Source organism: Echiichthys vipera (assembly GCF_963691815.1).
Source record: "Echiichthys vipera genome assembly, chromosome: 13".
Lineage (NCBI taxonomy): Eukaryota > Metazoa > Chordata > Actinopteri > Perciformes > Trachinidae > Echiichthys > Echiichthys vipera.
Window position 1 is genome coordinate 29,398,201 of NC_139838.1, and position 13,612 is coordinate 29,411,812.

The window sequence follows — 13,612 nt, forward strand, 5'->3', positions numbered from 1 at the left end:
CAGGCCTGTGGGCCAAATCTGGCCCGTGGTGTAATTATATTTGGCCCTACGATCATATCCAGGTTCTGTGAGAGCTGGAGCCCGTGAGTATAAAGCTCATCCACGTTCACACACATGAGCATCCATGCTGCCAGTCTCTGCAGACTCACTGAATCCACCCCTCCCCAAAAACGCCCCAAACAAAGATGGAGGACAGGAGCTTTCAGCAGATGATCTGTGTGTGAAGGTAAAGAGCTGTTTGTCTCCGTGGCTGTGACCAAAGAATCAAACATGAGAAACACCACGACAAGAACAAGGAGCTGCACTGGAAAGGTTCAACGTTACACATCTGGAGAGAAGGGAAACATGGACATCTGCAGTCTTTGTTTTGCTTTAGTAAATATTGAGTTTGGCTGCAACTTTGTTCCAGTTTTTAAATTTGTCCCACTGTGAGCTGGAGTTTGACTCTTCTGGGTCTGTAGACGTCCACTGCATCAGTGTGAATGTGACAAACACTGTGAAAGCACCGTGAGTAGTCAGAAGACTAGAAAAGGCGCTTTATAGGAACATAAGTCCATTTACCAACCAAGTTCTTTACACGTGCAGAATTTTATTAAGCACTAAGAACACACACACACTACTTAACAGACATCTGCATGAATGGATGAAGTGAACAAAGACACACATGATGAACCAGTTACTGACCACAGCTGTGATCTGCAAACACTGAAAACCTAAAGGGGTGACACGGTGGAGTGGTGGTTAGCACTGTTGCCGATTCCCGGTTTGAATCCCGGCTGGGGTCCTTCTGTGTGGAGTTTGCATGTTCTCCCCGTGTCTGCGTGGGTTTTCTCCGGGTTCTCCGGTTTCCTCCCACAGTCCAAAGACGTGCAGGTGTTGGGTTCATTGATGACTCTAAATCACCCGTAGGTGTGAATGGTTGTCTGTCTCTGTTCGTCTCTATGTGTCCTGTGATAGACTGGCGTCCTGTCCAGGGTGGACCCCGCCTCACGCACGATAGTCAGCTGGGATCGGCTCCAGCCCCCAAGACCCCGACAGGGACAAGAGGCTGAAGATGAATGAATGAAAACCTGAAGTCACTTCAACCGTTGCTCAGGAAAACGAGCATGTCGACGTGTTCGGGAGAAAGGCGAGAACGCATCCTGTTGACGATCAGTCCGGCGGTGGAGAACAGGCGCTCCGCCGGCACAGAGGTGGCGGGGATCAGCAGGTGCTGCTTTGCCAGAACGCTCAGTCTTTTGTACCGGTGCCGGTTGGACTTCCACCACTCCAGCGGGTTTTTCTGCGGACGAATGCACGGCTCGCTGAAATAAGCTTCCAGCTCGTTCACATCCAGATTTTCAAAATAGTCCTCCCCCAAAAGGGCGTCCAGTGCCTCGGCGTTGCGGTCCCCGGCGTCGCGGCTTTCCCCCTCCATGGCGTCGGGGCCGGGCACGGTGACCCCGTTATGGAGCTCACGCAGCTTCTCCCTGATGGTGAGGCGAAGAGCTGGCTCCAGAAAACGAAGGTGTTTGTGTCTCGGGTCGAGCGCAGAGGCAAAAGTTGCTGTGTGCGCACACACACACACACACACACACACACACACACACACACACACACACACACACGCGCGCACACACACACACACACACACACACACACACACACACACACACACACACACACACATTAAACAGTGTGAGTGTGTTTAATGGCCACAAACAGAACTTTTTAAAGAGAAAAGCAATAATGATAAATATTTAAAGTAATTACCGAGACTGATTCCTTCTTCTTGCGGAGTCACGCGGCGTCTGAGGGAGTCGGCCACGGTTCTTTTGAAATCCACCACCTGCTTCGATTCCCCTTCCATCGGCTCCAGATGCTTTTCCAGGAGGCTCTTTGTGACGGGGAGCACCATGGACAGACACACGTGGCTTTCACTGCAGAGAGCCGTGGTCACACACTTGAGGGATTTCAGGGATGGTAAGAGGTCCTCGATGCTCCTCCACATGTCATCGGTCGGCTCTATTGTCCTGCAGTCTGCCAGCGTTGTCCCCGTCCTGTCAGACAGCACAGCAGCCACTGCTGATCTCTGCTCCTGCAGCCGCTCCATCATTTCATAGATGGAGTTCCAGCGTGTGCGGCGGTACTGGATCAGAGTTTGTCGTGGCAGGCCTTGTTGCTCTTGCATTCTCTTTAAAGCATTTGTCGCCACCGTGCTGTGGTGAAAGTGGGACACCAGCCTGCTGCAGGATGCCACTACCCGGCTTATGTCTGCGTTCTTAAAGCCGTCATTGATGGCAGATTGGAGAGTGTGAGCGAAGCAGGGCACTGATTCCCACCGGAGTAGCTGCTGATTGGCCAGGACCATGTTGGACGCGTTGTCATGAACACAAGCTACGACTTTATCCAGCACTCCCCACTCTTCAGCGACAGCTCGGAGATGAGCAGCGATGTTCTCCGCCGTGTGTCTCTCATCCGAACTGCGAGTCTCTAGTACCGCTGTCTTCAAGTCCCACTCCTCCTCTCCCACATAGTGACAGGTAACGGTCACGTAGGATTCAGATGTGAGGGCAGTCCAAGCGTCAGTTGTTATGGCAACTTTGTCTGCTTTCATCAGTTCGGCCTTTAACTGCTCCCTTTTCTCCTCGTAGATTTTCTCCAACCGGGCTGTGACAGTTCGCCGCGATGGCACCGTGTACTCAGGCTCTACATACGCCATGAGGTCACGGAAGCCCTGGTCCTCCACAAAACTCAGCGGCAGCATCTCTTTACTGATCATCGCTGTTATGAGCATGGTGATTTTCTCTCCACGGCTGTTATTACTTCTTGCAGCGGGGAAACCATCCGAGCCACTCGGTTGCTGCTGGTCTGTTTTCGTGAACGTTTGCTTGTGTTTGAATAGCATGTGTTGACGCATGGTGCTCGTCGTGCTGTGGTAGCTTAGCTTCGTTTGGCATATTTTACATTGGACTTTATTTCCTCCAATTTCTGTAAAATATTTCCAAACCTCGCTGCGCTTTGTTTTGGCCGACACCTTGATACTCTGGGAAACAGACAGCGGCGGTTCATGCATGAGCAGGTTCGAGCAGGACCAGACTGTGCAGCTGTAAGGTTTCTCTCCTTTGTGTGTTCTCATGTGCGTCTTGAGATCGGCCGTGTGCAAAAAACTCTTACCACAAGCAGAGCAGCGACAAAACGTCTGCTCCGTGTCGTGGCTCAGCTCGTGTAACCGTAAACTTCCACTCTGCGTGAAGGATTTCTCACAGACGGAGCAGCTGAAAGGTTTCTCTCCAGTGTGAGTCCTCATGTGGATCTTGACAGCTCCCTTGTGCAAAAAACTCCTACCACAAACGGAGCAGCTGAAGGGTTTCTCTCCTGTGTGAGTTCTCAAGTGTTTCTTCAGATTTGCCTTTGAACGTAATCTCTTCCCACACTCAGAGCAGCTGAACACTTTATCACCAGCACCGCATCTCAAATCACTGCCAGGTGTCCAGTCAGCACTGTCATCAGTCTCAGGCTCAGAGGAGTCTCCAGTCTTGTCTCCAGTCTCTGGTGTTAGATGTGTACCTGGTGAGTTCCTGTCTGGTCCTGGTCCTGGTCCTCCACAGTCCTCTCCATCAGCTTCTGTCTCCATCTGTGAGGACTGAGGTTTCTCTTCATCATCTTCACTCTTCACAGGGACAGGAGTGAATGTGAACTTGGTGATATCAGCCTCCTCCAGCCCTTGAAGCTGCTCTCCCTCCTGACTGCTCCACAGTTCTTCCTGTTCCTCTTTAATGTGTGGGGGCTCTGGGTCCTCCTGGTCCAGACTGGAGCTGCACTCCTGCTGCTCAGGGGGAACCTCTTCTTTAACCACCGACAGCTGCTGGACGTCTGCAGGAAACAGGAAACAGGAAACACACAATGAAACTTTATGTTTAAGTCGAACAAAGAAAGAGAAGTCTCTTTCAGAATCGCTCTTTTTGAACGACTTGTCGTGGCTGAGTTTGACTCTGGATGAGAGAGTCCGCACGTTAGAAACCTCCGCACTCGTTCTCCATTCAGGCGTGGGTTGAAAATATTTGGATATTGTTTAAAATGAGCAGCAGCGGCGTTCAGCGTTAACTGGCTCCGTGGGCTTCAGCTGTGATTACTGATGAACTCGTCTCTGATTCTTCTTTGCTGTAGAAAGATGAACTGTTTGGTTTCCATGCCAACAAAAGTAAAGAACAGGAAGAGATACAGGGGAGAGGCGGTACGATCGAACACTGGACCAATGAAATGCAGCGATTTCCTGGAAGACCACGACGGTCTGACACGTCACATCTCATCAGTGCGTTCAGCACGAAGGCCGAGCGAGTGACCGAGCGACCGACCGAGCGACTAACTGACAGACTGAGCGACTGAGCGACGGAGCGAGTGACCGACCAACCGAGCGGCTGACTGACCGACCATCGACCAACTGACCTAGCGACCGACCGACTAATTGACCGAGCGACCAACCGAGCGACCAACCGAGCAACCAACTGACAGACCGAGCGACCAACCAAACCACTGACCTAGCGACCGAGCGACCAACTGACTGAGCGCGCGAGCCCGAGAAAGAGCACGTGATGACGTCACATCATCAAAAGTTCCCCCACAAACCTGCTGATGAAGCAGGAAGTCATAATAACATGAATATACAACAGATGAATCATATCAAACACGTCCTAAAGTGTCAGAGCTTTGGTTAAATGTCAGTGGTCGTCGGCGTCACCAGGTGTAATTCTGGTCAAATTGCGTGATCAAAATAAAGCCAGTTAACATCAGGACGTCTGTGTTTGACTGAACACGACTCCGGAGGGAAACGTCGTCCCACGGGTTTGAAGAAGGAAGACGACTTTAATCCCAATCCTGACGCCGACGCACGCGACAAACATACTTTTCTGAGAAATGATGTGAACTTCAGCGAGAGCACGAGTGTGTCGTCAAAAGCTTCTGTTTAAATCTGACGATTCATTTCTGCTTCAAATGTGCCGACACACACACACACACACACACACACACACACACACACACACACACACACACACACACACACACACACACACACACACACACACACACACACACACACACACACACACACACACACACACACACACACACACACACACACTTAAGAGGAAGTAGAACTCATTCACACACTCTCCAGTATCTCCGGGTGAATTTAATATGACGTTTTTCAGATTATAAAATAAAGTGACGCTGAGAGAAACAGTCAGAACGTTTGGACGACGCTCGGCCTGAGCCTCAGCTGCTGTTTACGCTTTATTATGGAGCTGTTAAAGCATGGGCTTTTATTGTGAAGGGCTGAAGTTTGGTCCTTCCTCCTCTTCCTCACTCTCTTCCTCCTCCTCCTCCCCGTCCTCCTCTTCCTCTCCCTCCTCCTCCTCTTCCTCTCCCTCCTCCTCCTCTTCTCCCCTTCTTCTTCCTCCTCCTCCTCTTCTTCTTCTTCCCCCTTCTTCCCCTCCTCCTCCTCCTCCTCTTCCTCCCCCACAGGCTTCTAACCTGGATCACACCTGATCACCTGCAGCCGTTGCTCGTGCTCGTGGGACCGTGGACTGTGTGTTTGCAGCCGCGCGCATCTTCAGCTCTAAACTCTGTGTTTGCTCTTGAAGAGGAAACTGAGAAGTTCATCAAAACCGGCTATGGCTGCTAACTCACAGCTAGCATGCTAAGCTAACTCGGGTATCTCTGGATCTACCGGGAGATGAGTCAGAGGTAAATCCTTCAGAATAAAAGGTGAAACCTTCAGAATAAAAGGTTCATTCAGAGCGCTTTGCCCGGACACACTGAGGCTCTGATGGATCACAAACACGCAAAGAGAGAGCGGAGACTCACCAGCGCGACCCGACGCCATCTTACTGCAGGTTAGCGAGGCAGGCCGTCACTTCCGGTGCAAATTAAGTTCTTCCTTTCAAAGTAAAAGCGGCTTTTTTAGTTTTAGTTTTTTTTCAAAGTATAAACACACAAATAGTTCAGTATGAAAAAGGAAAAAGCAAGAATAAGCAAAATAAATACATGTTGATGAACAAAGACCCCACTGCACTGTAAATATTCCCACAATGCACCTGTCACTACGTTCACCTGTCGGCTGTATTTCTGCACTGATGCTGCATCATGGACAGATGTTTTTATATAAATAATTATATTTGTAGTTATATATTTATATTTATATAATTATTATATGATATGACACAAGATAAAATTATAGATTATATATATATAATTAATCTATATATATATATATATATTATTATATATAGTAGTTATATTTATATTATATATATAATTAATAATTATATACACACATGCACACGCACGCGTTCAGTTCATGGCTCCAGACTGAAACATTTAGGAGCACATGGTAAATCAAGAAGATAGAAATCACAAAGTGCTGTTTCAAATTCAGTGTCACGTTTTTATTGGGCAGCTTTGAAGATGGAACCGACAGCAACAATATTAAAAACATACCAAACATTCAGAGTCCACGAGAACGAGACGCAGCGAGACTTTAACACTAAACTAAAACGCTAAATTTCAGTATTTCCTTTACAGGGGGAGTGAAAGTGTCTTTGCATGTGTTAGCGGTGGCGTAGCCTACGATCGTGCAGATAAATGTTGCAACATCAGCTCCGAAGCCTGTCCACTCTGCTCTGCATTGGCCAATCGGATCGCTGCTCCCTCACTGCAACGGGCACCTGGTGACGAGATCACGACGGTTTGCTGTCCTGGCTCCCAAATGGACTTACACCTCACCGACACACAAACATCAGAGAGTCCACATGTCGTAAGTGCTGACAAATGCACATAACTTCCGACTGCACCGTGGCTGAGACGATGATGGTTCATAACAAAATCAAATAAAATATAATTAGCATTCACATCCTTCACTTGTATGTAGCATTCTGGAGTTTGGCTTATTTGAAGCTAATGGGCTTCCATGCTTGTTGCTCCTCTGGGTTTGTCCCCTCATGGTTGAATGGACTGAAGTTTGCTTTGGATCAAGCGTGAGCGACATGAAACGTAACTGTTTTCATGTGGAAAGAGAAGCTGCTCTAATGTCAGTGTGGAGCGTCGGATTGGATTAACGAACGCCTCTTAACGGGAACAGGATTTCTCACAAAGAGCAGCTTTTCTCCCGTGTGCGTTCTCATGTGATCCTTCAGAGTGTCCTTGAGGGAAAACCTTTTCTCACACACTGAGCAGCTGAATGGTTTCTCTCCTGTGTGAGTTCTCAGGTGCAGCTGTAGAGTCCAATTACGTGAAAAGGATTTCTTACAGGATGAGCAGCTGAATGGTTTCTCTCCTGTGTGGATCCTCAGGTGTCCCTTCAGAGAAGCCTTCTGCGGAAATCTTTTACCACAAAAAGAGCAGCCGAAGGGTTTCTCTCCCGTGTGGCTTTTCAGGTGCAGCTGTAAAGTCTGATTAAATGTGAAGGATTTCTCACAGACTGAGCAGCTAAATGGTTTCTCTCCTGTGTGGATTTTCATGTGTCTGTTCAAATGTGCAATCTCTGTGTAGGACTTCTCACAGACTGAACAGCCGAACGGTCTCTCTCCTGTATGAGTTCTCATGTGTAACGTCAGACTTCTTTTACGCAAGTATCTTTTCCCGCACTCAGAGCAGCTAAATGGTTTCTCTCCACTGCTTCTTGAATCCCTGACAGGAACTTCATCGTCTTTCAGAGACTTTGAACCTGACTGAGGTTCTCTGGTCTCCGTCCAGTCATCACTGTCATCAGTCTCAGGTTCAGAAGTGGCTCTAGTCTCGATCCCTGACGGGCGTTTTCTGGTCTCCTTCCAAAAGTCACTGTCCACACTTTCACTGTCGGGTTCAAAATGTGAAAACTTGGTGATATCAGCCTCCTCCAGCCCTTGAAGCTGCTCTCCCTCCTGACTGCTCCACAGTTCCTCCTGTTCCTCTTTAATGTGTGGGGGCTCTGGGTCCTCCTGGTCCAGACCGGAGCTGCACTCCTGCTGCTCAGGGGGAACCTCTTCTTTAACCACCGACAGCTGCTGGACGTCTGCAGGAAACAGGAAACACACAGAAACTTTATGTTTAAGTCGAACTAATAACATTTAAATCAGTGTTTCCTCTGCATGGTGCAGTCAGACACGGTGGTGACAGGTCGTTCAAGTTCAAACATGAACATAAAGATGTTTGCAAACATTTCTAAAAGTAGTTTCTTGATTAGACCGACAGAAACGTAAAGAGGCGGACTGATGAGCCGAGGCTGCGTCACTACGAGCTGCAGGCTCACGTTTAACCTGCGGCATCAATGCTCCACGTGTGGATGTTTTTCATATTTATGAATGAAAACCAGCTTGAATCAGCAGCTTCAGACAGTCTGTTAGCATGAGCTAGCTGCTAACAGGCTGTGAGTGTGTGTTTGTGTGGGTGGTTTAGCTAACGTTAGCTTAGCACAACAACATGTTGAGAAGCGATGTTTCCAGCAGGACAAAGAAAACCAACCTGTTCCTCTCCACAGCTTCATTTCCGGGGTTCAAACCTCCTCCAGCTGTTCTCGATGGCAGCGCTGCACCTCTGCACTCAGACTCCGTCACCAGCACCAGCGCCCTGCTGCTAACTCACAGCTAGCATGCTAAGCTAACTCGGGTATCTCTGGATCCACCGGGAGATGAGTAAGAGGTGAAACCTTCAGAATAAAAGGTGAAACCTTCAGAATAAAAGGTGAAACCTTCAGAATAAAAGGTGGTTTATCCGGACACACTGAGGCTCTGATGGATCAGTTCTGCTGACAGACTTTGGAAACAACGAGCCGCCATTTTGTAACTGCAAAGTGATTCACCGGAAACCACGTATGACTTTCAAAATAAACGTCCGGAAGATTAAAAAAAACATTACATCTTCTTTTTCTCACAAACACTAATCCAAGCACGTGAAAGAGAAATCTTCTGATGTATTGAAATATAAAAAAATGTAGAATATGAATTATAGTAAAAACATTATTCTTATTTAACTGATGATGTTTGTTTGTTTGTAATATATAATATTATAATTCTGCACCTTTGTAAGAACCGGATCCTTTACGACACTGAGAAGATTCATTTGTTCTGTTCATGGATGATGTCAAACTCAATCTTTATAAAAAAATAAATTACTGTAATTGTGCAAAGGGAAACCACTGAGGTCGCCCTGTTCCTGTCAGAGGTCTTCCTGTTCCTGTCAGAGGTCTTCCTGTTCCTGTCTGAGGTCTTCCTGTTCCTGTCTGAGGTCTTCCTGTTCCTGTCAGAGGTCTTCCTGTTCCTGTCAGAGGTCTTCCTGTTCCTGTCAGAGGTCTTCCTGTTCCTGTCAGAGGTCTTCCTGTTCCTGTCAGAGGTCGCCCTGTTCCTGTCAGAGGTCGCCCTGTTCCTGTCAGAGGTCTTCCTGTTCCTGTCAGAGGTCTTCCTGTTCCTGTCAGAGGTCGTCCTGTTCCTGTCAGAGGTCTTCCTGTTCCTGTCAGAGGTCTTCCTGTTCCTTTCAGAGGTCTTCCTGTTCCTGTAGAGGTCTTCCTGTTCCTGTTAGAGGTCTTCCTGTTCCTGTCAGAGGTCTTCCTGTTCCTGTCAGAGGTCTTCCTGTTCCTGTCAGAGGTCTTCCTGTTCCTGTCAGAGGTCGCCCTGTTCCTGTCAGAGGTCTTCCTGTTCCTGTCAGAGGTCTTCCTGTTCCTGTCAGAGGTCGCCCTGTTCCTGTCAGAGGTCTTCCTGTTCCTGTCAGAGGTCTTCCTGTTCCTGTCAGAGGTCTTCCTGTTCCTGTCAGAGGTCTTCCTGTTCCTGTTAGAGGTCTTCCTGTTCCTGTCAGAGGTCTTCCTGTTCCTGTCAGAGGTCGGCCCGTCGAGGTGGGTCCTTCATACAAACGCCTCGGTGTGATAACAGCAGAGTTCCCTTTAAGGGGCCCAGTCTAGACCTCTAGGCTGTTCTTTACTGAGGAAACTCAGGGCAGTTGATACGGGACGAACTGTTTTGAACATATTTTATCGTGGGACGCAGAAAAGTGTCCTTTTTTCTGCTGCTCTGTGTCGGGGCGGCAGCGTAACAGCTGAGGACAGGAACAGGTTAGACAAACTGATGAAGACAGCAGGTTCCATCATTAGTTCGTGCCCAAGTTCTGGGGAGGTTGTTTTAGATAAGAGGGTGATGAGGAAGAGGAGTGTGTTGTCAGGGGATGACACCCCCCCCGGCCGCACATCTTCACGCTCCACTGAGAGAGTTCTGGGCTCCTTTGTTCCCACAGCAATCAGACTCTTTGACAATCGCTGTGATTATGTTGTGACTAATGTTCTTGTTGAGATTGATGATGTAGGTGTGTCGTGTCCCGTCCTGTCGTGTCCTGTCGTGTCGTGTCCTGTCGGGTCGTGTCCTGTCGGGTCCTGTCGGGTCGTGTCCTGTCGTGTCTTGTCTTCAGCATCAACTGCCCTGTTGACGTATGCGAATGTGTGGTGGTGACATATGAATTTCCCTCTGTGGATTATTAAAGTGAAATCAAACCATCAATCAAAAGAGTTTAATGTCAACTTAAACATAAACAGAGGCAAAGCACTTATTTATAAAGACGCACAGCGAAGAAACGAGTCTCTCTGTAAAAGCCCGGGGGAGCATTAGCATGAGAACAGGTGCGGCTCTGCAGCGATCCAAACCTCACTCCTCTGCTCTTCAAAACACTGTGTGCAGGAGCAGAAAGGTGGTGGTGTTTCTACGTGGGCTTTGGGTGGTGCTGCAGCTTTCCTGTCCACAGTTGAAGACAAGGCAGAAAGTTGTTGTTGGTTATTTTACACGGACGAACAAAACGGTTTTCACACGGCTAAAATAAAAGTTTGTTGTGCTCCAAACAAGACACGTCTTTGAACACAACACAAGGTAATAACAATACAACACATCAGGCAGCTCATTCCAGCTTAAACCCCCTCCCACTCGACCGGACTCCTTTAACTATGTTCAGACAAGGAGGGAAGAGGAAGGACGAGGAGGGAAGAGGAGGGAAGAGGAGAGAAGAGGAGGGAAGAGGAGGGAAGAGGAGGGAAGAGGAGAGAAGAGGAGGGAAGAGGAGGGGCGAGGAAGGACGAGGAGGGAAGAGGAGGGATGAGGAGGGAAGAGGAGGGATGAGGAGGGATGAGGAGGGATGAGGAGGGAAGAGGAGGGACGAGGAGGGAAGAGGAGGGACGAGGAGGGACGAGGAAGGACGAGGAGGGAAGAGGAGGGACGAGGAGGGAAGAGGAGGGAGGAGGAAGGACGAGGAGGGACGAGGAGGGAAGAGGAGGGACGAGGAGGGAAGAGGAGGGACGAGGAGGGAAGAGGAGGGAAGAGGAAGGACGAGGAGGGAAGAGGAGGGACGAGGAGGGAAGAGGAGGGACGAGGAAGGACGAGGAGGGAAGAGGAAGGACGAGGAGGGAAGAGGAGGGAAGAGGAGGGACGAGGAAGGACGAGGAGGGAAGAGGAGGGACGAGGAGGGAAGAGGAGGGACGAGGAAGGACGAGGAGGGAAGAGGAGGGACGAGGAGGGAAGAGGAGGGAAGAGGAGGGACGAGGAAGGAGGAGGAGGGAAGAGGAGGGACGAGGATGGACGAGGAGGGAAGAGGAGGGAGGAGGAGGGAAGAGGAGGGAAGAGGAGGGATGAGGAGGGACGAGGAGGGAAGAGGAGGGATGAGGAGGGAAGAGGAGGGACGACGAGGGACGAGGTTGTCCCTATTGTGAACAACGGGGCGGTTGGTGTCGGTGTGTTTGCCCCACACACTGTGAGTTTGTGTATTAAAGAGGCTGCTCACTCAGACTCTGAACACAAGATAAAGATACGACGGCTACTGTTTGTTACACGACCTGCTAACACACAATATATGAACGCTGAGTTTAGAGTCCCTCTCTGTCCATCTGTCCGTCTGTCCATCTTTTCTCTCTCTCTCCGGTGCAGACAGATGTCCGTCCTCCACAGAGCTGGGTCTGTCTGACGTTCCTGTCTGTTATAGTGAAGGTTTTCAACGCCACCGTACTCTACGGGGGAATTGTTGGGTCTCTGTAAATCATGAATCAGTCATAGAGTGAAGTCTTTACCTGCTCTGTAAAGTGTCCTGAGATCACTGCTGTTAGGATTTGGCACTTTAAATGAAATTGAATTGCAAATTGAATTGAAATGAATTGAGAGTGCATGGTGGAGTTTAAATAACCTGACTCCTTCAGATGGTTGAGTCTCCTGGTTCTCCTGGTCTCAGCAGATCCATCTGAACTCTGGTTTAAAGATCTTTGTGAAGGGGTGAAAATGCTGGTTTCTGATTGGATAAACCATCTGTCTGTCACCAACATACGGGCCAAACCAACCAATCAGATGAGTGAAGCGTGTGACGTGCTAACAGCGTGTGACGTGCTAACAGCGTGTGACGTGCTAACAGCGTGGAGGCAAAGCTCAGAAAGGAAACAACATGTGGGTGAAGATTTTCCCTTTGTGTGTGTGTGTGTGTGTGTGTGTGTGTGTGTGTGTGTGTGTGTGTGTGTGTGTGTGTGTGTGTGTGTGTGTGTGTGTGTGTGTGTGTGTGTGTGTGTGTGTGTGTGTGTGTGTGTGTGTCCATATTCAACAGAAGGATCCAGAGAACAAAGAGTTAGTGAGCGTCTTGCTCCATAGCTGCTCATCTCATCCGTGGAAGCCTCCATGTTGTTCACACTCAACAGTCTCTTCTGTTTCACTTCAGTCCGCTCTTCTTTACACATGAGACAAAACTATGTACAACACTTTCAGCAACGTCAGCGTTCATCATCAGTTTAAACCTGACTGAGGTTCTCTGGTCTCCTGCCGATCACCACTGACTTCAGCCGTGGATCCAGAAGTCTCCAGTGTTGTCGTCAGCTCTTCAGTCGGTTGACTCATCAGAGAAGGCAAGGTCGACGTCTGGACGTAGGCGGTTAGTAGCTAGTGATCTCCTCACCACCAGCTCGAGCAGTCCCTAGTTTAAGCATCTTTTAGAGTAACACCCTTACGCCTAGGAACCGAACCCTATTGAAATGGAGAGTCGGACCAGTTCATGCTGTACAGGGGGAACAAGGATCGAACCGTCTCTGGTGTTAAATGTGGATCTGGATGTGAGTTCCTGTCTGGTTCTGGTCCTCCACCGTCCTCTCCATCAGCTTCTGTTTCCCTCTGTGAGGACTGACGACCGACACATTTATGTCTTTTAACCTGTGAACACCAGGCAAATCTTTTGTTACAGAGACTGCAGCTGAAGGGTTTCTCCCCTGTGTGACGGGTCATGTGTTGTGTCAGCAGAACCTTCTGTATAAATCTTTTACCGCACACCGAACAAACGAAAGGTTTCTCTCCGGTGTGAGTGATCATGTGTCTCTTCAGCCCTGCCCTGCAGAAGAATGTTTTATCACACACTGAGCAGCTGAAGGGTTTCTCTCCGGTGTGCGTGATCATGTGTCTCTTCAGATCTGCCCTGCGTAAAAACGTTTTATCACAAACTGAGCAGCTGAAGGGTTTCTCTCCGGTGTGAGATCTCATGTGTCTCTTCAGATTCCGACGGGTCCTAAAACTTTTCCCACACTCAGAGCAGCTAAATGGTTTCTCTCCAGCGCTGCATCTGTCATCACTGACAGGAACGCCCACATGTTTCAGAGAGTTTG

At 49.0% G+C, this 13,612-nt stretch overlaps 1 protein-coding gene across 1 annotated transcript; it reads right to left on the minus strand.

The window, feature by feature from the left end:
• Window positions 1-981: 981 nt before the first annotated feature.
• On the minus strand, window positions 982-2,899 carry LOC310955428 (E3 SUMO-protein ligase ZBED1-like; the record flags this gene model as incomplete). Its single annotated transcript, XM_083925244.1, has 2 exons — window positions 982-1,545; window positions 1,753-2,899. 2 exons carry the CDS (start codon window positions 2,897-2,899, stop codon window positions 1,082-1,084), a joined length of 1,611 nt encoding a protein of 536 aa, XP_083781370.1. The 3' UTR covers window positions 982-1,081.
• Between the last annotated feature and the right edge of the window lie 10,713 nt (window positions 2,900-13,612).